This window comes from Rhea pennata, chromosome 16 (genome assembly GCF_028389875.1).
Source record: "Rhea pennata isolate bPtePen1 chromosome 16, bPtePen1.pri, whole genome shotgun sequence".
Classification (NCBI taxonomy): domain Eukaryota; kingdom Metazoa; phylum Chordata; class Aves; order Rheiformes; family Rheidae; genus Rhea; species Rhea pennata.
Window position 1 is genome coordinate 1,730,011 of NC_084678.1, and position 21,277 is coordinate 1,751,287.

At 49.8% G+C, this 21,277-nt stretch overlaps 1 protein-coding gene across 1 annotated transcript in view; it reads left to right on the forward strand.

Moving 5' to 3' along the window:
• Positions 1–21,277, forward strand: part of LOC134147703 (fer-1-like protein 4) — a 44,332-nt gene that overhangs the window by 4,740 nt on the left and 18,315 nt on the right. Inside the window, exons 5-29 of the mRNA XM_062589147.1 lie at positions 2,278–2,369; positions 2,992–3,033; positions 3,154–3,321; positions 3,597–3,657; positions 5,039–5,170; positions 5,324–5,386; positions 6,665–6,749; positions 7,018–7,177; positions 7,400–7,583; positions 8,410–8,596; positions 8,804–9,168; positions 9,883–9,991; positions 10,765–10,963; positions 11,717–11,837; positions 12,459–12,559; positions 12,948–13,035; positions 14,334–14,450; positions 16,276–16,428; positions 16,659–16,842; positions 17,409–17,533; positions 17,907–18,041; positions 19,129–19,302; positions 19,542–19,658; positions 20,094–20,255; positions 20,558–20,717. Of these exons, the coding sequence (XP_062445131.1) occupies positions 2,278–2,369; positions 2,992–3,033; positions 3,154–3,321; positions 3,597–3,657; positions 5,039–5,170; positions 5,324–5,386; positions 6,665–6,749; positions 7,018–7,177; positions 7,400–7,583; positions 8,410–8,596; positions 8,804–9,168; positions 9,883–9,991; positions 10,765–10,963; positions 11,717–11,837; positions 12,459–12,559; positions 12,948–13,035; positions 14,334–14,450; positions 16,276–16,428; positions 16,659–16,842; positions 17,409–17,533; positions 17,907–18,041; positions 19,129–19,302; positions 19,542–19,658; positions 20,094–20,255; positions 20,558–20,717 (3,484 nt within the window). The remainder of the gene's footprint in view (positions 1–2,277; positions 2,370–2,991; positions 3,034–3,153; positions 3,322–3,596; positions 3,658–5,038; positions 5,171–5,323; positions 5,387–6,664; positions 6,750–7,017; positions 7,178–7,399; positions 7,584–8,409; positions 8,597–8,803; positions 9,169–9,882; positions 9,992–10,764; positions 10,964–11,716; positions 11,838–12,458; positions 12,560–12,947; positions 13,036–14,333; positions 14,451–16,275; positions 16,429–16,658; positions 16,843–17,408; positions 17,534–17,906; positions 18,042–19,128; positions 19,303–19,541; positions 19,659–20,093; positions 20,256–20,557; positions 20,718–21,277) is intronic.

The window sequence follows — 21,277 nt, forward strand, 5'->3', positions numbered from 1 at the left end:
TGGTGATTTGACAGGACCAAGCTAGCATCACTTAACCAGCTATTAGGTCAGAGCTGCCCTGTTGCCCATCCCTTTGTTCCTGGCCATCTCTTCCCTTGTGCCAACACCAGAACTCATGCTGATAAGCAAGTCCAGCCAACTGCTTTTATTTTTATCAGGTTAACTTTTGACTGGGTCATCTCCCTAGCTGGGCCACACAAGGGCTGTTGTGCACAGGAACATGCAGGCAGGACTGGGCAAGTGCCCAAGGGGAGCTAAGACCCTACCCTTTAGCTCAACTGGGAAGAGGCATTTTGCCAAGAGAAAGAGGCTATTTCAGTCTGTCCTGTTCAGGCTGTGGCTGATACCCCAGAAGGCTCTAGGAATGTTGCAGTGACCCCAGAGTCCACCAAACCCTCCATGCCATGCTTCCTGCTTACTAATGTCAGATAGAGGAAGATGGTCAGCTGTGATGACCCCCTACATGGTCTCTCCAGGCCTTTTGAATGAGATGGAGTTGGTGTGTGTATCACAGGAGGGCTTGCAAGGGCTAACGTAATGCCACTGCCCCTCCCCCTTCAACCTGTCCACCTGACGGTACAGCTGAATGAGCTGTGTTCATGCACGTGTCTTCTGAGCAGTGAGATCACATCTCCTTGCGATTACAGCTCCTTTAGTTTTGTAAGGCAAACCGAGAACAAGCCCCTTTCCTGTTATTCCAAGTCCTGTTCTTTTCTGGCACATTTGGGACTTGAATTATTTGCACCCCTTTTTTCCTCATGATAGGTCAAAGGGGTTTCAGACCCATTTTTCTCCCAAGCTTCTGCCTCTGTCCAGCCTCCCGTGCTGCATCCCCCAGCTGCTATATTTCTATTTCCCTGGGCTGTAGTTGTCCTCCTAGAAACACATTTTTTCTAGGGATTGAACTGGGAACCCAGCCAGAATGTCCCCTTCAGGCCACCGATGGGTAGCCTCCTCCATGGCTGTCATTTTAGCCTCTGCTGGAAGATTACCATGTGTTCTTGTAAGTTTGGGATTGATCTGGTCACCTGCAGACCAAGCTGCTCCTAGGTCAGTGTGGCCTCCTAGGAGGAGGAGCAGGAATGTCTCCTGGGGAGACATTCAGTGAAGGGCACCCCTTCCTATTTCTCTTCCTTTCACTGTCTTTTCTTTCCCAGTATGTGTAAGCCCTTAGGAGATCCAAAGGCCCAAATTCTCACCCAATAATAAGGATCTGCATTTCTCTTCCTGGGCACAGATCTCGAGCTGGAAGCAGAAGTTTTGCTTCTGATTAATTCCAAACAGACAAATAAATCCAGGTATGATACCTTAGGAAATTCAAATTGCTTGAAATGGAAAGATTGTAAGAGCTCTGAAGCACCAGGTCCCTGAGGGAAGTGCAGAAGTATCTCTCTGTCATGCTGGACATGTAACCCAGGCCTGCAGAGGCCTCTCTCTGCACGTCTGTAGCATCCCTAAAACATATTCCTCGGTCTCTCCCTCCTTCATTGCTGTGGGGAGGCGAGAGCTGCCCTCTGCATAGTGATGGGCTGGAAGTAAGAAACATTTGTGAAAAGGCCTATTTTCTTGCAAGACCCTTGGGTATGACTCCAGAACAAAGTGTCTGGCCTTGACCTCGATCTTTGCCTCCACAAGTGAGTTATCCTGAAACATGCCAGGACTGTAATTCTGTCCCACCCCGTACCTGTCTATTTTCAGTGCCACACTTGCTGTGCTGATGCCTAACACATCCCATGCTTCTCCAACCATCCTAAGGGGAAGTTAAATCTCTCAGTGTCTCTTGTGACACAGACTGTAAGTGTTACTTATAGCCACTGTGGTCTTTCTTTTAAAATGAACTGATGTGCCTGGGGATGGTTTTCCAGCTGCCTTGTATCTCCTGTGGAGAGTGCACTCCACACACCTACATGTTAATTTGCCATGGTGCAGGGCTTTTCCCGCTTTCCTAAGCAAAATTGCCCAGTGGGCTTTCAGGGCCCTCTCTGTAGTGTATTTTAGATTTGGAAACATGCGTTCAGCTTTTCTTCAGTGGATCCCTGAATTTGGGAGGCTGTAGGGAGTGGAATGGAGTTTGGTTAATACCAGTCTGTTGATGGAGGCAGTCAAGGAGAGCCTGGTATAAATAGGTTCCTCTTGGCCCCCTGCCTTTGACTTCTCTCCACCAACATCTCACTTGTTTTTTCCTTCCTTCCTTCCTTCTTTTCCCCTTTTCTTTGACATTTATATAGGTGTTTTGTGGCTCCTGAGTTCTCAGGCAGTTTTGTTTTTTGTTTTTAGATCTATATTGAGCTGGATTTGCGTTACCAGCCCCCGGATGGCTCAGCTGGAACCTGGGTTGAAGCTGACTTTGTTTATCAGATGAAAGACAGGTACAGAAATCCCGGGAAAAGAAATTTGTATGACTGCCTTTGACAGTGGCAACTAGAACCCTTTGGGATGCAATCTAGCCTCATTTACTTTCCACCTTTGGCCAGGCTGATGCATTTCTGCTCTCTGGTAGTGACAGCTTCAGGAGCTCTTGGAAATAATATGCCTTGTCTTCACAAAGAGCCTGCAACTGCAACAGCCCCCTGCAACTGCAAAACCTTTTGCATCCCAGGAGTGCCCTCAGACTCATGGGCACTTCTGCAGCCTTTCTGGCTGACAGGAGCAAGACTTTGTTGTAAAGCTGTGGAGAGCACAGCTTTGGGCTGTCCCAGCCCCAGGCACCCTGCACACAGGTGATGCCAGATGTTCCCAAAGCCATGGGAGATGTGTGTGTCTGAGCAGACAAGATTACAGGCAGTAACAAGGTTCCATCAGCATCATTTCTAAAGTTCCCAGAAGCAAGGTAGAGGGCCCGCAGGGTGGGCAGTGGATAAACATTGCTTAGGAGAATATCTTTGTCACTGTCAAGAGCCAAGCAGGAGCATAGCTGTGGCTGTTGAGCTGTTACTTCAGGGAACAGCTGTGACATGCTTGGTTTTCAGTAAAACATCTGGTTTCTTACAGTTCAGAATTAATAATCCGCAATCCTGGATTTGAGGAGCCAGAGTAAGTAACTACTTGAATTTACCAGCTAACCCTCCTGGGCAACGGTGGGATATGGGAGAATGCACAACCCACTCCTTGGGGGTGGCAATGTGGTGAGTGACTTGGCAGGGGGGTTTACAGGGCAGCTGAGGGGCAGAGAGCTAGTGAGCTGGACAGGAAGGCCGCTGCACTGGGCAGGAAGCTGGTGAAAGGCCTGGAGACCGATGAGGAAGAGGAGGAGGAGGAAGGCGATTTCTATGATGTTTCTGAGATGGAGGTCTCTGGCATTGTCTTCAGCCCTGTGAAAAGGTAACACTCCTGTGCTCTTCTCTCTTTTGCCTCTGCTTTGGCCCTGTGGTGGGAAGCACCAGCTCCTAGGGTGATTTCCAGGTGTCTCTTAGTGTTATGCAAAATATCAGAAACCTTCAAACTCTGATGGTCTCATACAGGGAGTGTTGGGGGTTTCTTGTTTCTGGGTCATGGAATCATGATTTTTAGGTTTTGCAATTGTTTCCCGTGGTGGAGACTCTCTCCAACCCATGCAGATGAAGGGACCAGCTCACCCACGTTGTTTTTCTGTGCAGCCGCTCCAGGCTTTGCTCCAGATGGGACCTGTTTGCCACTCCAACCCCGCAGAGCTTCCAGGTACTGCAGTGCCAGGTGCACATCCACACAGCTGCCTCTGGCCCTGCAGCTGGTCCCTTGGCATCCTGCTGCTGGCCTAGGCTTCTCCAATTGCCACATACCCTGGCAAGACCTCTAGCATGAAGATGTCTTTTTGCTTTGTGTTGTCTCCCTAGACGAGGTGTGAGATTTCCCTGAATGAGCTGCATCAGTGAGCATAGACTCCAAAATCAGCCAGCCCAGGGCAGAATTTGTATTGGGCCATAGATTTGGATATGGATGTCCAGGAGAAGGGAATCAGCTTGATGGCCCCAGGTGCCATGGCAAAACAGAGCTTCAGAGAGCACCAGGGCACAGCTGCTGCTTGGGAATCTGCCAGCTGCCTTGCCTGGGCTCGCCTGTGTGGTCACAGCTGGGGGTCACTGCTGCTGGGCCAGACATGGGGTGAGGGGCTGCTGTAAGGGCTTTTGCAGAGATCCTGGGAGGCTGGAATGGGGTCATGGGTCTGGGTGATGCTCTGACACCAGGCATATTTGAAACTACTGTGAAGTTTGGAAATGGAGTTCATCACATCTTTTGCCTTGATCACGGCCAGATCTCTCAGCCTGGATATGTTGCTTCAAATTCTTCTCTGATTCTGTGAAAACGTGAACTTAAATCAGAGTCTCCTGCTTTTCAGGGTTGGGTCCTACCCACCAAGCAGGAAGCTTTTGTAGGGGGTTAAATTTCCTATGATCTTTTTCTTGAAGTTATTTTTCTTCCCCTTAATGACCATCTAATTGATTATATTGAGAGCAAGTGTGAGAACATTTCTTGCAGGTCTTTGTAACTAATCACGGGAAATGAGACAGCTAGACTCCAGTTCTTTCAGCAGTGTCCATCTAACTAGGATTCAAAGAGAAATATTGACAGAATACACAGAGAGTATCTTCTCTGAGATGCTCTCTGTGCACCTCACCATGTGGAAGCAGTGGGTTCATGTCCCCTTGGTACTGGGAACTGAGCAAGGACTGAGCTGCTGGTGGGGAAGGAGAGATGCTTGTCAAAGATGTTGGGAATTTAGCATTTCATCTCCTTGTTTGTCTTGTCAGTGCCAAAAATGCTGCTTACTGTGTTCAGATAGAAGATTTTTGGTTAAACAAAGCACTTTTTGTTTCCAAAAGAAACAAATATTTCAAATACCAGTTTGGTTTGGCCCTGGCTGTAGTAGCTTCCAAAGCTCTGCCCTCACCTACCCTGAACATCCCACCCTGCTGGGACGAGTGTCCTCTGCCTTTTTGGCTTGGCTGTAGGATGGCAGCAGTGGAAACTTCCCTTGTATTGACATTGATCGCACAAGCTCAAGAGGCAACTGAAAATGAGGAGACTGGTAAGGTGAGGGTTTTCTGCTACATTTCCCCAGGTTGGGATTAATATCATTGAAGCGCAGAAGCTGGTGGGGGTGAACATTAACCCCTTTGTGGTAGTGAAGGTTGGAGAAGAGAAAAGACAAACGGCAACGCAGAAGTCTACAAACTGCCCCTTCTACAACGAGGTACATGTTGCAGTCAGATGCTCAGTCCTTGCTGTGCCTATGTCCCAGGTGGACAGGAGCCAGCTTTGTGGTAGATGCTTCAGATGCAGCTGCTTTCCTGTGAAGGCCATGTCAGGAGCCTGAGCTCAGCCATTTCTCTCTTTTCTCTTTCAGTACTTTTTGTTTGAATTCCATGAGCCAAGGGAAGTTTTATTCCATAAACTCATAGAGATTTCGGTAAGCATGACCTCCTGTTTGTCCTTCCTTTGGTAAGCAGTGCAGACCACTGCTTCTTCATGAATGCATTGGGAGCATTGGGCAGAGCAAGGGTACCAGTGCTAAGCAGATTTTACACTCTGAGACATCTGGCCCACAGGGAGACCAAGGGACCTCAGCCATGGTGTGAGGTCATGGTGGAGCAGGAACCAGACCCAGGCCCTGTTCTGAGCCGGCTGCTTGGCAATGCTGCCTTTCTACCTGATTGCTCATCAGCCAGATGTAAAGCCTATGGCATCCCCAAAAAACAGTCTCACTCTGTGCCATCACAGGGTAGCAGGGCAGCAGGTGTGTGTCTTGTGAAGAGCTGATGCTGGGCCTGTTTTTAGATATGCCCAGGGAATTATCTTTCCTTATTATCATGCCTGCAATTTTACCCCACTGAATGCAACTATGCTGTTTTCTTGGCTTCTAGCAATTGAAGGAGAACCTCTGGGGCAGTTTCTTGCCTGTTATCTTGCTACCTGTGAGTTTTAGGAGTGACACCACGCTGCTCCTTGCCCAGGAGTCTCCCACTTGTGTGGGACAAAGGCAAATGACTGGTGTGGTGGGAGCAAGGGGGAGCTCAGCAGTGATTTGCACTTGAAGAAATGCCCTTGCAGGTAGGCAGGGAAGAATAACCTTCAAAAACTCTCCAGTCCAAAGTGCAGATGGCTTCTCCAAGACTTTTCTGAAGATAGTTAAACCCAGCGAGTACCTCTTCTACCATATGGTCTCTGGTGCTCTCCCTGTGAAGGGCTGCAGATCTCTTTTGCTGGCAGGTGCCTGGCAAGCACTGAATGTGTTTTGTGGCTGCTGAGTTCTCAGACAAAAATGTGTCTCTCCCACAGTTATGGGAGAGAGACTGGCCCGATAGGAAGCATGGCTCTACCAGTACTGTTAGAATATGGGAGTAAGCAGTCCCTGTGGGAAAGCAGATCCTCTGTGGGTGTTGGCTTATCAGGGTCTGGGAGAACTGACTTAGTTGCACAGCAAGAATTTGCCTTGGCTTGGTTTTAGTCTATGACTACGGGTGAGTGGGCTTTGTGGGAACAGTTGAGCAGGACTGAGGTTTGACCAAGGCTGAGGTTTGGCCATGTGCTAATTCAAATGGATCAATGTGCAAGAGGAGCTTGCACTGTTGGAGCTGTGGGTTGGACTGGGCATTTCTTAGCAATCCTGTCCTCCTTAAGGATGTCTGGACATGTCACCTGACTGCGCATATCTGTTGGTGCTCAAGGGCATATGTGCTGTCTGCAGGTTTTTCACTCAAAGAAGATACCGTTCCTGGGAACATGCATAGGAACATTCAAAATGGATGTTGTGACAGTGTACAGCCAGCCAGGTATGATCGGTTGCATTGGGCACCTGCTCCCCATCCCCAGGTTCATCTGAGGCTGATGTTTCTTCCAGACTTTGCTGGGTCTGCTATCTTGAAAACCCTTAGCTTGTGTGAGGGCTGGCACTTGCAGCTCCTCCTGGTTTATCTGGGGTCTGGTGAGACCATCTTCACATTCGGGGACAGGGTTCGAGAAATGTTTGCGGACCCATAACTGGAGTGTAAAATGGTAATCTGGGCCTTCCAGTTGGGAACCCCTTCCTTTTCCTCTCAGATCACAGATTTTTCCAGAAATGGGCTGTTATCAGTGACCCCACGGACACCCGGGCAGGTGTGAAAGGCTTTGTGAAGTGCAACATCTCCGTCACTGCACGTGGGGATGTTGTGGGCTCCCTTCCCACCTCCTCCAGCAGCCAAGATGAGGACATTGAAAGGTGGGTGCATTGGGGTTGTGTATGGACCTTGGGAAAACAGTCATGTCTCTCTTCTCTTTTTACTCTTTTTTGCCCATTTTCCCCCTCTCCTGTTGGAAGATCCAGGGAAACAGACCTTTTGTTGGGCAGGATCCAAACTTCCTGCCAACTGAGGTGTTTTATTTCCCAGCACCATGTTTCCTGTGCCCCAACAAACAGCCAGAACATAAATTTGTCTTTTAGGAACCTGCTGCTGCCTAAGAGAGTCCCTGCAGAACGACCCTGGGCCAGGGTCTGCATCAAGCTGTACCGTGCTGAAGGCCTGCCCAGCATGAGCGCAGGCATCATGGGTGGTTTCTCCAAGATCATAGGGGAGAAAAAGGTCTTTATAGACCCATACGTGCAGGTCTCGTTCTGTGGGCAGCAGGTGAGTCTGCTGGAGGGCTGTGCAGGGCCTGGCCCATCCTCCTGTGACTGTGTATCAACGAGCACAGAGCTGACACTGCTGAGAGGCCCTGTTGGATGCAGCAATCCTGCTGGAGACAGGCTGGAAAAGCCTGAGCCCTGCAATGTGTTTGGGAGCAACCTGAGCTGTGTGGCCATAGATAACTGGTGTCTGAATGAGAAGCTTTTTATTGGACTCTGTCTCTGCAAGGAGCTACACAGGGTACAGCCATCTGGCACAGCCACCAGCAACAGTACCACAGCTGGCTGAGCTGCTGGCTGTGCAGGCAGAGATCTCATAACTAAACACAAGGAAAGGGTCAAATAAATCCTAGAGCAGATGTCCCGCATGATGAGCTGAGCTCAGCCGGACACCTTTGGGAGAGTTTACTTTAACTAATGGCCATATTCTTGTTCCTAAGGCTGGGGTTTCTGGTGCTGTGATATACATTAATACAAGAAATGATTGGCCTAGCCAGCTGCTGTTGCTCAGTCTCTCGGTAACCTGTTTGGCCTGGGGCTCTCCTGGGAGAGCCTGCACTTCTCTGAGTCTGGCAGAGCTGTCTGCTTGTTTCCAGTGTTTCCCTCTGCTGTGTGGAGCATGGCCGGGACCTCGGGACAGCTTCCCTTGACGAAGTGCAGAGAGCAATAGCTGGCAACATGAGCAGGGACCCAGCTGCCTCCAGAGCCTGCCCAGCACCATCCACAGGCAGGGCAGGGGGATATGCCATTCCCAGAGAGGCTCTGAGGCATCCTTTGCTCCTGCTGCTGATTAGAGCTGTGCGATTTTCACACCTCCTCTTTTCCAGGGGGAAACATCTGTGGAGAGCAACACCACTGAGCCTGAATGGAATGAGCAGATCAGCTTCATTGAAATGTTCCCACCTCTTGCCAAGAAAATAAAAGTCCAGGTGTTGGATGATGCCAATGTTGGTGATGTGGCCCTTGCCACACACTACATTGACTTGCAGCAGATCTCAGACCCAGGCAGGAATGGTGAGGACTGGCATGGTTACTCCTCCAGGGCAAGGCAATGTAGTTGTCCCTGTGCTGCGCACCCTCTGTTTAAGCCATCCTGAAGGTGGAGAGCAGGAGTGTGTCCGGCCAGAGCATGCTCACATTTGTGTTCCTTTGTCTTGGGGGAAGGGATCTTTCTGCAGTAGTGCCTTGTGGTGAAATTAGACTCTGACCCTGTCACTGCAGGCTTTAATCCCACGTTTGGCCCAGCCTGGGTGAACCTATATGGCTCCCCCCAGAACTCAACACTACGGGACATCCACAAGGACCTGAATGAGGGCATGGGCGAGGGGATCTTCTATCGTGGTCGCATCCTCGTGGCCATCACAGTGGAGATCTTCAGCAGCCCCAGTGTGACAGAGGGGAGGCTTGCGGACAAGACGAAAGGTGCCCTAAGCAAACTGAAGCTGAAGAAGAGAAGTAAAAAATCCAAGGAGAAAGCCAAAGAGCTGAGCCAGCTGCAGGGAGATGAGGAGGCTAGGGGCTCTCAGGAGACTGAGCAGCCTGGGGAGGTCACTGTGGAGGTGGAGGAGCTGCATCCGCTCCCCGAGGTGAGTCCCCTGTATTGATGTGGCCAGACCCACGCCTACCTATGGCACACTCAGGCCTTGTGGTGGAGAGGCAGTCGGCTCACTTGCTAGTGTGCCAGTGCTGGAGAAAACCCTACCTGCCCATTGCTGGGCCGTCTAGTGCTCTCTGAGCCTCTGCAAGGGCCCAAGCCACGCCTGCAGCCCCAAAACTGCATCCTCAAGCAAGACTGAAGCATCCCACATAAGTCACCCTTCTGCTGCAAGAAAGGTTGCTTGTGTGGGTGCTATCCCCAGGACACAGCCTTTACTCCCTGGGAGCCAGTGAAGGGCTTTTCCTCCCTGGGAGCCAGTGAGCTGCTGGCTAGCTCTCGGTCTCCACCAGGCCCAGGACAGGCAGGTGAGCAAGAGCTAAGCATGTTGGTACTGTAGCTATCTCTTAGTTTATAAACCTGTTCAGTGGCTTCATGCGACTTGATGTCAGAGTGTCAGCCAGAGCCATGACTCCATACCAGCCTCCCAGATCTCTGAGAAGGCCCCTGCCGCAGACCCCTGCCCTACGCCTGGCACAGCAGCAGTGACCCCTGACTGTGTCTGCAGACAGCCCTGGCAGCCCAGACAAGGCCCTCAGCAGACTTATAAGCACCAGCTGTGGCCTGGTGCTCTCTGATGCTCTGCTGAGGCAGTGTCTTGCCATGGTGCTGGGGCTGTTGGGCTGAGCTCTCTCTCCTTGCTCAGAATGCGCTGGGGAGGAAGGAGGAATTCCTCCTCTTTGCTGCCTTCTTTGAAGCCACGATGATGGACTCCTCTCTCAGCTCCAAGCCTGTCAGCTTCGAGGTCTCCATAGGTGCGTATTCCCCAGTGCCCTGTGGTCAGGAAAACAGAGCAAATGTCCCTGAACCAGCCCAGGTCAGCACTGTTTCCTAAGCTGTCAACCCTTGAACAGCTTGTGTCTTAGTAGCCCTGGAAGGAGGTGAGGTGAGGCCTGGGGGTGAGTATAGGGTTTTAATTACCTTAAAAGTCTAAACACTTTCCTCTGGGATTGAAGATTTGCAGTATTTGTATGAACTCCCTCTCTGGGAAGTCTGGGTCAAGGCTCTCCTGAGGCGTGGTAGTGAGAAGAGGTGGAAGGGTTTTGGTAGAGGGACAAGAGAAGGAAACAGAGAGGAAGCTGAAGTATGGGAGGTAGGCGTGTGGTGCTGAGGAGCTGTGCCAGTGGATGATGGGGAAACAATGGCAGGAGAGCAGGTTTAAGCCTCCACCTTCTGAGCTGGAGGGAAGGAAGATGCTTGAAGCTGAGAAATCTCCCTGAGTGCCTGCTGCTAATTTCAGTGGGAGGTAGATGGGAGTTGACAAGCACTCAGGGGAGCTAGTGGAACTTGCAGGCCTGTAGAAGAACTTCTTTGTGATTTCCTGTCTCCCTCTCAGACTTTCTGGTTGTCCATGCAATGCTATGTTCATTAGATGCTACCAAACTGCTAATAGCAAGAGTAGTGCATGCCTACATGCTTCTTCTGGCAGGGTGATTGCTCTCTGATTTTGCAAGCTGTAGCAAACTCACTGTTTGTTGTTTAACACTGATTCTGCTTATCTGTCCATTATTTAATGCTTATCTTCAAGGAAACTATGGTAAAGCTGAAGAGGTTGTGACCAAAGTACCTAGAAAAGGAGGGAAGAAAGAAGGGAGAGAAGAAAAGCAGCCATTGCTGGACCCCAGTTCAGACAGTGAACTGGATGTTGAAGTCCTGGCCCCAACTTCAGCAGCACAAAACAAGTCAGTGACAATGAGCCAGAAACCAGAGCCTATGGAGTATGATAGGTGAGTCTTCTTCATTCTGTCTTGCATAGCCTGGTCCTGAAGGCTTCCCAGGTTTATTATTCCAGATATTATTAGTGGACTGCTCAGTAATCTGAGTGCTGTGTAGATGTTTGTCCTCTCTACAATACTGCAGTTTGCCATGGGCCGTAGGGTGTCTGCATTGTGTCTGCAGGTGGCCAGGGACAGGGTTCTGGGAATTGTGTCCCCATTGGTGGTGGAAATCCTTTTCCTGATTAACAAGCTGCATCCCAGGGGCTCGATACCAGTGAGGAGGAAGAACAGGAATGCTCTGGTGCTTGTTGTCCCATGCTAGGCTGATGAGGCACATGTGCAAGTTCTTCCCATGAGATGTTTGTTCTGGGAATGCCGCCTGCCTTGTCCCACAGGCCTGGCAATATATCTTGGAATTCGTGTTGTGAGCCCTCAACTGTGCGTACTCCTACTGCTCAGTCTCACAGCAGCAGGGAACCGCAGCAGCATCCCACACTCCCACCGTCCTCATTCATCTGAGTACACGCTGCTCCTGCTAGAAATTCTGTGTACTAGTTTGGAATGGCAAAAGGCAGATCCACCATCTTGAAAACATGTCCATGGTACAGGGCCTGAAATTGGTGATTCTCTGCAGGAAGGTCAGAGTCTGACTGTTGCTCTCTGGGCTGAGCTTGCATGTGCTGTGTTGTGACATGGCATGTGCTAAACCAGCTGTGCTGCCCACAAACAGCAGCCATAACCTCCCATACCTGCTGTCCTTAGGTCGTACAGCTGCCTGCCCATGGTGCATGAGAAACCCTGCGTGTATGTATGGAGCTACTGGGAAGATCACACCTGGAGACTCTGCAGTTCCAACTGGATTGTCAAGCTGGCAGAGCGTCTGGTAGTGTTTGTGGGGTGTGCATGGGGCAGCTCCCTGGGACACAGCACTTCCTGTCATGCTGGCTTTTCTCACAGCATGTGTGGTTGCTCTGTGAGATGCTGGCCAAAGGCATCCTTGCCTCCCACAGGAGTCAGCATCTCTCACAGGGCTCAGTCCTATCTGCAGTTTGCCCTTTAGATATGTCTGGAAGGGACTGTGGAGCCACTGGGCCTGGCAGTGCCTTCCAGAGGCACGAGTGACCCAAGGTCTGTGACAAAAAGCTCCTCTGCTGCCAGTCCTGTGCTGTGTGTTCACTGGGGATGCTGCTGCAAATAGAATCTCAGCCTTGGGCTGTCATCTGAGATCTCATCTGTCCTGTTTGGGTTTATAAATCTGAAAGGAGAGGTTGCCAGTGTGCTTCAGTGACTGTTCAAGGACTAAAACACAAAGTGCTGTTACAACCAGTGTTAATACGGTCCCCAAACTCCAGAGACTGGCAGCAGAGCATCAGCCTTCAGAGATCTCATGGGCCTCAGCTCTGCAGAATGGCACAAGCCACCCGGGGCATATGTGTTTTTGCTATATTTCATTCTAACCCTGCGGCCAGGTGCAAGATCTCTGAAATCTGTGCTTTCCCCACAGGAGCAAGGACTAGATGATGTGGAGAAGCTCATGAGAAGGCCAAAGGCTAAAGCAGAAGAAAGACTCCAAGAGGTGCTGGAGGAATTTGTAGCTGGATGCAGGTTAGTATGTTCCTGATTTCCTAAGTTTTCTTATACTGAATTTAGGAGGTTGTGTCATGTCCTGCCTGGGCTGTGCACAGCCTGCCCTCTCTCATCCTCTTAAGGAGGATGAGCAGCAGGAAGCCAAGATGCCTTAGGGAAAACTCTGTATCTCTGCAAACTCAGATGGGAGACCACAGTCCTGGGAAGCACAGAGGGGAACAGAAGGCAGTCTCATGATGTTCCTGAACTGGGTGTTCACCTAAGTGTTAGGACTTTTTCTTCACTCTCTTAAAACACATAGGCAAGAGAGGAAGCTGAGACTTCTGTTTCGGTCACCATGACTTCCTGATCACAGAGCTCTGCTCTGTTTGCAGGGTGCAGGTCTGAGCTGTTTTTCTCATTACAGGCAATATTCACTCAATGCAGAGAGAAAAACCATGGCACATCCAAATAACCTTGACAGATGTCGGACAAAATACATCATGCGGAACATCGTAAGCTGTGAAATGTGTTGGTGATGGGGAGGTAATGTGATCCCTGCTTTGGGGAATGGGGTTGGAAGATGAGCTGTAATTGATGGTAAGCGGGAAACTTAGAGCTAAGATCCACAGTGTCAGTCATAGGATTTTACTGTAGCATCTCCCTGCTCTTTTCAGAGTAATACAGCTTCCAGCACAAGGAGCAGAAGCAGAGATAGGCCAGGTCTTCCTCCAGTTTTACACAAATGCTTGCCCTGAGGCTGTCCTTTCTCTTCCCTGGGGCATGTATGACTGAGTGCATGTGGGTTGTTGCCCATGGCTGCTGGAGGCCTGTCAGTGCAGGCTACTCTTCCAGGCAGTTTTGGAGGAGCTCTCTGAGACCCAGTTTCTTGGGGACTCTGCCCATAGGCTGGTGGTCCCATTCAGTGGATCTGCAAAGGTCATCCACCTGCCTGCCCCCAGAGAGGGCAGCATCTAGGAACCCATAATCCTGCAAATAAGGCCAACAAGCTCAAGAGAGTGCAGTTACATACCCTCCATCATAGCATGGCAGAGCGTTCCTGCAGTTGTTGTTCCCATCAAGTTACAAACCTTTGAAAGATTGACCAAAATGCAACAATAGCAGCAAGAAATAGAGTTCAGGGTCCCTTTTGTCTGCCTCTTGCACATGGAGCAGGATTGTCAAGGGCACCTTCTTTATCAGCATCCCAACTGTGGTGAAACTGCTTTAAGTCTGAGACGTCTCTGGAAGAGAGGGATTTTCTGCATTTTCTTTCTTCAATCAGTCTATACTGGGTTTGTACTCCGAATTCCTTTTGGAATTATCAATTCTGATTCATCACAAAAACTCTTCTCAGATGTAGACTCTGTCAATTAATGGACATGACAGCCCAGCGCTTATCCTCTAGGTTCCAGTATTTTCATATTTCCACACCTCTATGGCCCAAATGGCTTCAGCTCCTTGTGCAAAGCTTCCCCCAGGCACTATATGGAGCCTTAGACCACCAGTTTCTGAAATACTCCTTATATGTCTTTCTGCTCCATATAACATGGAAGTTTATGGACTTCCATTACTGACTAGTATCAGCAGAGATAATAAATTAGAGGAGTCTCCAATTCTTGGCACCCTTCACTAAAAGGCTCATTCTGGATTCATGAAAGTTCATTCTCAGCAGCTAGCAAATGAACCATGGTGGAGGTCAGGGCCTGATGGAATCAGTGTACAAACTCTTCCCAGGGCAGCCCCATGAGATGTGTGAGCGTGGCATGCATTGGTTATGGCCAGGCACATGATAGCTGTGCTCTCTGTTCAGATCCTATATGCGAAGCAGGGGCTCCGTGTGAGGAGGCGTCTGACTCGAACCAACATCAAGGAGAAGGTTAAGGAGACGAGGAGAATCCTGGCAAAGCTACGCTTCTTGGCTAAAGAGGTACAACTGCTCCTGAGGTATCCTGCTCCCAAGTGGGAAAGGACATAGGAAAGAGGGGATGCTGGGCAGGCTGCTGGAGCTGTTGCCAGCCTGAGTTGGGCCTTATTTACTATGACATCTTTTGCTATATAAAACCCCAAGTTCCAGCTGCTGGAAGTTAAAGTATTTCATGTACTGGTTCTCATGAGGAATGGGATTTCTCAGTCTGGCAAGACATTTGATGACAGAGCTGGAGTCTGAGCGGTTCACTGGTGGGTTGGAGGCAAAGCTGGATCAACTCCAGGACTCCTGGGCGGTGCCTGCCTCTCTGCCAGGGCAGTCTGGCCCATGGCCATGCCCTCAGTGGGGCTGCGGGTAGTCTGCCTGGGAAGACAGCCTTGGCAGTGCTGCCTGGACTCCCAGCAGGGACTGATGCTGGACATGTTCTGCAAATTCAAACTTGCATTAAAATAAGGTCTTCTGTAATGGGGATTCTCTGTGTTTGAAGTTTCACTGGCTCTATTTTAAATAGTGCTGAAAAATAAGTGCTTTCATTTAGCATAAAACTGAATGAAGCATTCATTGGAGTTAAGTGGACAGATGTTGATGCAGTTTGGAGAAGTCTTTTACTAAGAGAGATTAGATCATTGTGAGCAAGAGTTCTGTCAGAGTCATCAAGGCTGTGCTTTGCATGGCTGTAAGACGATGGCCTTCAGGTATGTGAGTGTAGATTTTAGCACAAATAAGACTCTGCTTCTCACACTGTCAAGAGGAGAAGCTGTCCTCTGGCTTCAACCTGCATGGACCTGGCTTCAGCTGATCCTAGAGACAGAGAAGAACTGCTTCCCATTTTGTTCCCTGCAATCGGGTGGGAACATTGCCATCTCTGTGGGCCTTACCTCATGGCCTTACCCTGCCATGAGCTCAGGGCTAACCTGCACATACACTAGCCGCTTTTAGTCTTTGCTTGGAGGATGGCAGTCTTGGCTTAGTAACTAATAAATTGCTTCAGCTGTTTGTATACTGAAACACTTTGTCTCCCATGAAACTACTGCTGAAATGATTGCAATACCATTAAAATACTTGCATCTTTTGTGATTATTTGCAAGTTTGTGCTTAGATCACATCACGTATCTGTGGTGTGTGCCTGCTGAGAGGGCACTAGCTTGCCCTGCTGCCTCCATGTGTACTGGAAGAGTAGCTGCTCTCTTGTACTGAACAAGTTGTGTTGTTTGTGGGAAACCATCTGTGCAGCCTGTGCTGGCAGCCTTAGAGGCTCCTTGCAGAAGTACAATGCACTAATGCCAGGGAAATTGAGAGGGGGAAGAGAACTTAAATCAGTACTAAAAAAAACCTATTGCTTCCATCTGTGTGTCTTCTTCATTGCAAATCCCATTTCAAATCCAAGCTGCAGCTTTACAGTAGGCATTCACATTGCTGGAATGACATTTAATGCATTTCCTTAAAATGGATAAGCAGTTGTCCATTTTGGGTCCATTGTACCCATACCTGTCAAAGGTATGGGTAAAAAGTCCAGTTCTCACCAGGGCTGGGAGACCATTCCAACGGGATGGGAGTGGGTGCATCCTGCTGGTGTTTCTAATGAAAAACAAGGAGTATCACAAATCTTTCCAGGAGCTCCTGTCAGGAACTATTGCAGAGCTGAGATTTGCAGAAGTACATGTCCAATGTTAGGCCCCATCATTTGCATCTGGATATCCAAAGTGCTGTGCAACAAGCTGTCCTCTATGAAGTGGGGGAGACTTTCACTGCGAGTGTCAGTGGAGGCAGGACTGGCTATGTGCTCTTCCTCTGCTGTGACATACCTCCCTTTCCTGCCTTTCAGCCCCAGTGTACCCTCCCCGATGTTCTCATCTGGATGCTCAGCAATAACAAGCGCATAGCATATGCAAGAATTCCTGCACAGAATGTTCTCTACTCTGTTGTTGAAGAGGAGAAAGGCAAGGACTGTGCAAAGATCCAAACTGTCTTTTTGAAGGTAGAGTTTGTAAGAAATTAACATGTTCCTGCTTGCTTCGTGCTGCTTCTCTCTCCCCACTTTCAGCATTCCTTCCTGGCCTTTGCAAGGAAACAAAGCTCTTGTGCTACTGTTGCTCTTTGCCAATGCAGTGTTCCCTCCTGTGTTCTGCAGCCAGTTGCTGGTGATCCTTGCGATCTGAACAGGACCTAGCCAGGTTGGAAAATCTGCTAAACCTCCTGCATTTTCAGGTCCCTGGCTCACACATTGCTGAGGTCTTTGCCAAACTGGAAATCTATATGTGGCTTGGGATAACTAAATATGCAAAGAACTGCACCGCAGAGTTGCCTGAGGAGTTCAAGCATCTCTCGGAGAGTGGACAGGAGATAGCCCAGCTCTCAGCATATGTTCCTCCCAGCCGGCTCAGCAGGGACGGTGAGTGCAGACTCCACCAATTCCACTTTCTTGAAAGCTACCAGGAGAGCCGAGAGGTGAGAGATCATGCCCCCAGGTGCATGCCCGAGGGATAGGATCTGTTGATCATCTCCATGTCATTTCCAAGGCATGACAGGAACAGGTACATCCATTTTGCTCTGGTGAGGATGTTTCACCAAGCTCACAGCTGGAGAAGCAGGCAGGAGGTGAGCTTTGTAGGTGCTGAGTGTGCTACCAAACTGACCTTGGGCATGAGGTCTGCCCCAGACTTCAGGGCATTTGCTGAGATGCAGTGGTGCTCCCCAATGGCAGATATTCACAGCAGGTCACCACACACTTCATGTCATGTCCTTTCTGAGGATGTTTGGGGAGCCTGCTAAGCTTGGCCAAAACTTTTGAAACATGTTGGCCTGAGAACTGCCGTGAATGCCTCTAGGAGTGGTGTCTATCTCTTGCAAGTTATGCCCACTCTCGCCTGGCTGGCCCATGCTATCATTTGTGCATTTTATGGCTGCAGGAAGGGCTGGTCAGGTAATGTGGACCTCTTTTTTTCTTTTTCTTACCAGACTTCAGCTACTTCCAGCTCCGAGCCCATCTGTATCAGGCTAGAGGAATCCTCCCTGCAGATGACAATGGCCTTTCAGATCCATTTGCAAGAGTGGTATTTTCAACTCATTGCCAGACCACAAGGGTGAGACTTCTTAGTAACCTCTTGGAGACAAATCATTATGTCCTCACTGCCGTGTCAAAAGCCCATGCCGTGGCAGTCCTCTGAGAAGTTTCACATCTCCAGGCACAGAGGCATCTCTGTGCTCTGGAGCAGGGTAGTTACACTCAGGAAACATTTGACAAAGCATATAAATCATTGAACAGGGTCTCAAAGTTTGTTTGGCATGTGCTAGTTGGCCCCAAGTGTGCCTCTTGTGCTCTTGCATGTCCCCTTCTGCCAGACACAGGCTGCATGCGGCTGTTGGGAGAGAGATCTACCTCACTTTCTTTACAAAGCAAACTGGATTTGTTTCCACTGGATATGTTAACCTCAGGCCTCCTCTCTCTATTTACAGGTGTTGGAGGAGACACTGAGCCCGATGTGGAATGAGCTGCTTTTGTTTGACCAACTTGTTATTGATGGGAAAAGAGAGGAGTTGAAAACAGAGACCCCTGTTGTTATAGTCAATCTCTTCAACCACAATAAATTTGTAAGTATGACCATGCCTCCCTCCTGCTGTTGTTTCCAGAACAGGGAAGGCAGAGGAGCTCTGTATGGGTTCAGTGGGCAGGAACTTAGGAGCCACATCTCTAGTTTCTGTGGCTCAGCTGGAGTCCTGGTCAGCTGGTGGTGGTGAGTCCTGGAGACCATGGGTGAGGTTTGCTACAGACTTTTGCTATGAGCTTGAATGAAGCTGGAGGCTATAGGGTATAAAATGAGTCAAAGTTGTGCCTGAGTCAGGACCTGGCGAGAGCTGAGTAGATCTGAGATCTCCCCTCTGAGGAAGCACTGCACCTCTCTTGGCTGCCTGGCCATCTTCCTTGGCAGGCTTACGTTGCTGTAAACTCATTTGGAGTTTATTATCATCAGGGGAATGGCATAAGTAACACTGCACTCTCTACGTAGCTTGGCAGCTTTACTAGGTCCAGTCTGGGCTCCACAGTAAAAACCAGACAGTGACATACAGGAGCGAGTTCAGTGGAGGCTGCTGAGATGGTCAGGAGCTGGAGCACTGGATGTACAAAAATAGCCTGAGGGAGCTGAGTCTGTTCAGCCTGGGGAAGAGGAGGCAAAGGGGATTTCTTTTTGCTGTCTGCAACTACCTGATGGGAAAGTGTAGAGAAGAGGAAGTTGGACTTTTCTTGGAGGTGCATAGGGACAGGACAGCCAATGGACACAAGCTGGAACAAGAAAAATTCCAGCCTGATATAAGGAACAATTTATCACCCTGTTGGCCCCTGGCCCAGAGAGGTTGTGGGATCTCCATCTTTGGAGACATTCAGACCTTGACTAGAGAAGACCCTGAGCAACCTGATCTAGCTTTGAAGTTCTCTGGTGCATGGTCTCAGGCCATTTGCCCTGTTCTGTACGGAGACGACTGTGAGTTAAGAAGAGATCCTGCAGGCGCCTCTCATCTGCTTCTGGCTCTGAATGGAACAGAGGCAATAAAAGCAGAAGACTGCAAGGGTAAAGAGAGATCTTGTGCTGCCCTAGGCAGGTGGAATTAACAGTGGTCATTTTTCTGAGGTGGTGAGATAATGCAGGGATGCTTTGACCTGCTCTCTTCTTTCTGACAGGGCTCTCCTGAGTTCCTTGGCCAGGCCTTTGCTGTCCCACAGGTGCAGCTGGTTGATGAGCCGTACTGCAAACCTGCCCTGCAGTTCTTTGATTTCTACAAAGGAACCAAAGCCGCAGGGGAGCTCATTGCTGCTTTTGAGCTGATTGAGCTGGATTACAGTGGCTATTTGGAGGTAACAATCTTCTAGGAAGTCAAATGTTGTTGCTAGCTTCCTTGGGAGAGCTCTGCAAGGCAAGGCAGTGGTTGTATGAGGCCAAGTGGAGGATTCTCTTTTGAAAGCCACATCTGGTTTTCACTTGAAAGGAGAATGCAGAGACAGAGCCTGGATGCGCAAAGTGAGGGGAGAGGGGAATATGGCATGGAGAAGAAACAGCTTTCATAGCTTTGTGTGTCCTGGCTCTATCTGTTCAGCCAACAGTGCCTGAGGATGTGGAGCCCAAGGAGCCTGGCTACCTGGGAGACCCTCGTGCTGGACGGTTCATCATCCCTGAAGGCATCCGGCCAGTGCTGAAGGAGTTTCGTATAGAGGTGCACTGCCTTCTGTCGTGCTGGCTCTGAGCTGAGCTGCCCAAAGCACACAGCACAGCCCAGCCTGTGCAGACAGCAGGGCCCTCCCCAATTGGCCTTGGGGAGGAGTTGGGCTCGGGGCTCAAATGCACCCCTGAGGCCTGAGCAGATGCCAGATATAGAGGGTGCTTGACATGAGGGAGAAACCTTTTTAGTAGTTTAAAAGTGTCAGAACCCTTGTGTTTTTCCACACAGTATGAGCTTAGATCTTGGGTGGTCAGGATGCCATGAGGTGGCACCTTGTTCCTCTCTGAGGGTCCATGTCCAGTGGGGTGGGTGGGTTGGCAGTGGGCTGGAGGAGGTTGGCATCATGGCACTGCTGTGCAGGGGTGTGAGATGTGTGGCTATGAAATGCCTGGCCCATCTGGACTGGCTGGGATGCTTTGTGTGCTTCAGATCCTGTTCTGGGGCTTGCGGGACCTGAAGCGAGTGAACTTGTTCGAGGTGGATCAGCCTCAGGTGATCATCGAATGTGCTGGGAAAAAAGTGGAGTCAGAAATTATCATGACCTACAAAGAGAATCCCAACTTCACCGAGCTGGTCAAGTACATGGATGTGGTGAGTGAGAATGGCCTGCTGCCATGCACAGACTGTCTGTGTGGGGCAAGGGTACTGGAGGGGAGCTGCCCCCAGGTCTGTGCTCTGCCAGTGGCTCCCCTCTCCCAGGGCCAGGTGATTCAGCTGTTGATCAAAACCTTTGTGAAACTGCCTGCTGACAGCTGCATTAGCTGTGGTCCTTCACCAGCGAGTTGTTGGTTTTAGGGCAGAGCTGAAAAGTGCTGTCAGGCCTCCCAGTTGCCGCAGGGCCACTGTGAGTATTGGCCTTGCTCCTACAAACACTGCATGTGGCTCTTCTGCAGGAGCTCCCGGAGCAGGTCTACCTTCACCCTCCCCTCAGCATCTTCGTAGTGGAAAAACGGGCATTTGGGCGCACTGTGCTGGTGGGAACACACATTGTGTCCAATGTGATGAAATTCTCTCCTAGAGAGCTGGAGGAGGAGCTGGAAGATGAACCCAAAGGTGAGCTGCTTGGTGAGAAGAGGTATTCCCAGATTAGGCAAGGCTCTCATGGAGGTAGCAGGGAACTTCTGTGTAGGGCAGGGATCTGTGGCCCTTCTGCCCTGTGCTAGCCAGGCACTAAAGACCTTGACTGAGAGACATTAGATATCCAGCAAAAGCACAGCAAGGGGCAGGAGAAGGATTGGAAGTGAGTTGTGCTCTTCACTGGGAAAAGGTCTGCAACATTTTTTGGAGGTGGACAGGACCATTCACCCATGGACATAACATCTCCTTATAGTCCCTCTCCTATGCACTATTTGCCTCATACTTGCAGGAACCTGAGGAAGGCTCACAGCTCGTGAAGATGTCTCAGACCAGCAAGCATTTAGCTGGGGCTAGGTATTAGACAACATCTTATCCCTGCAGGAAGTTTATTCAGAGATGCTTAGCTCAAGGAAGACGATTGTAATAATCTATTTCAACCTTCTATGTAAACAGGTTGGAGAGCAGTCCCCAGTGATACCTCCATCAAGCTTTAGATAGTGTGAGCTGGTCCACTGGGACCTAAGATTTAAAGGTTT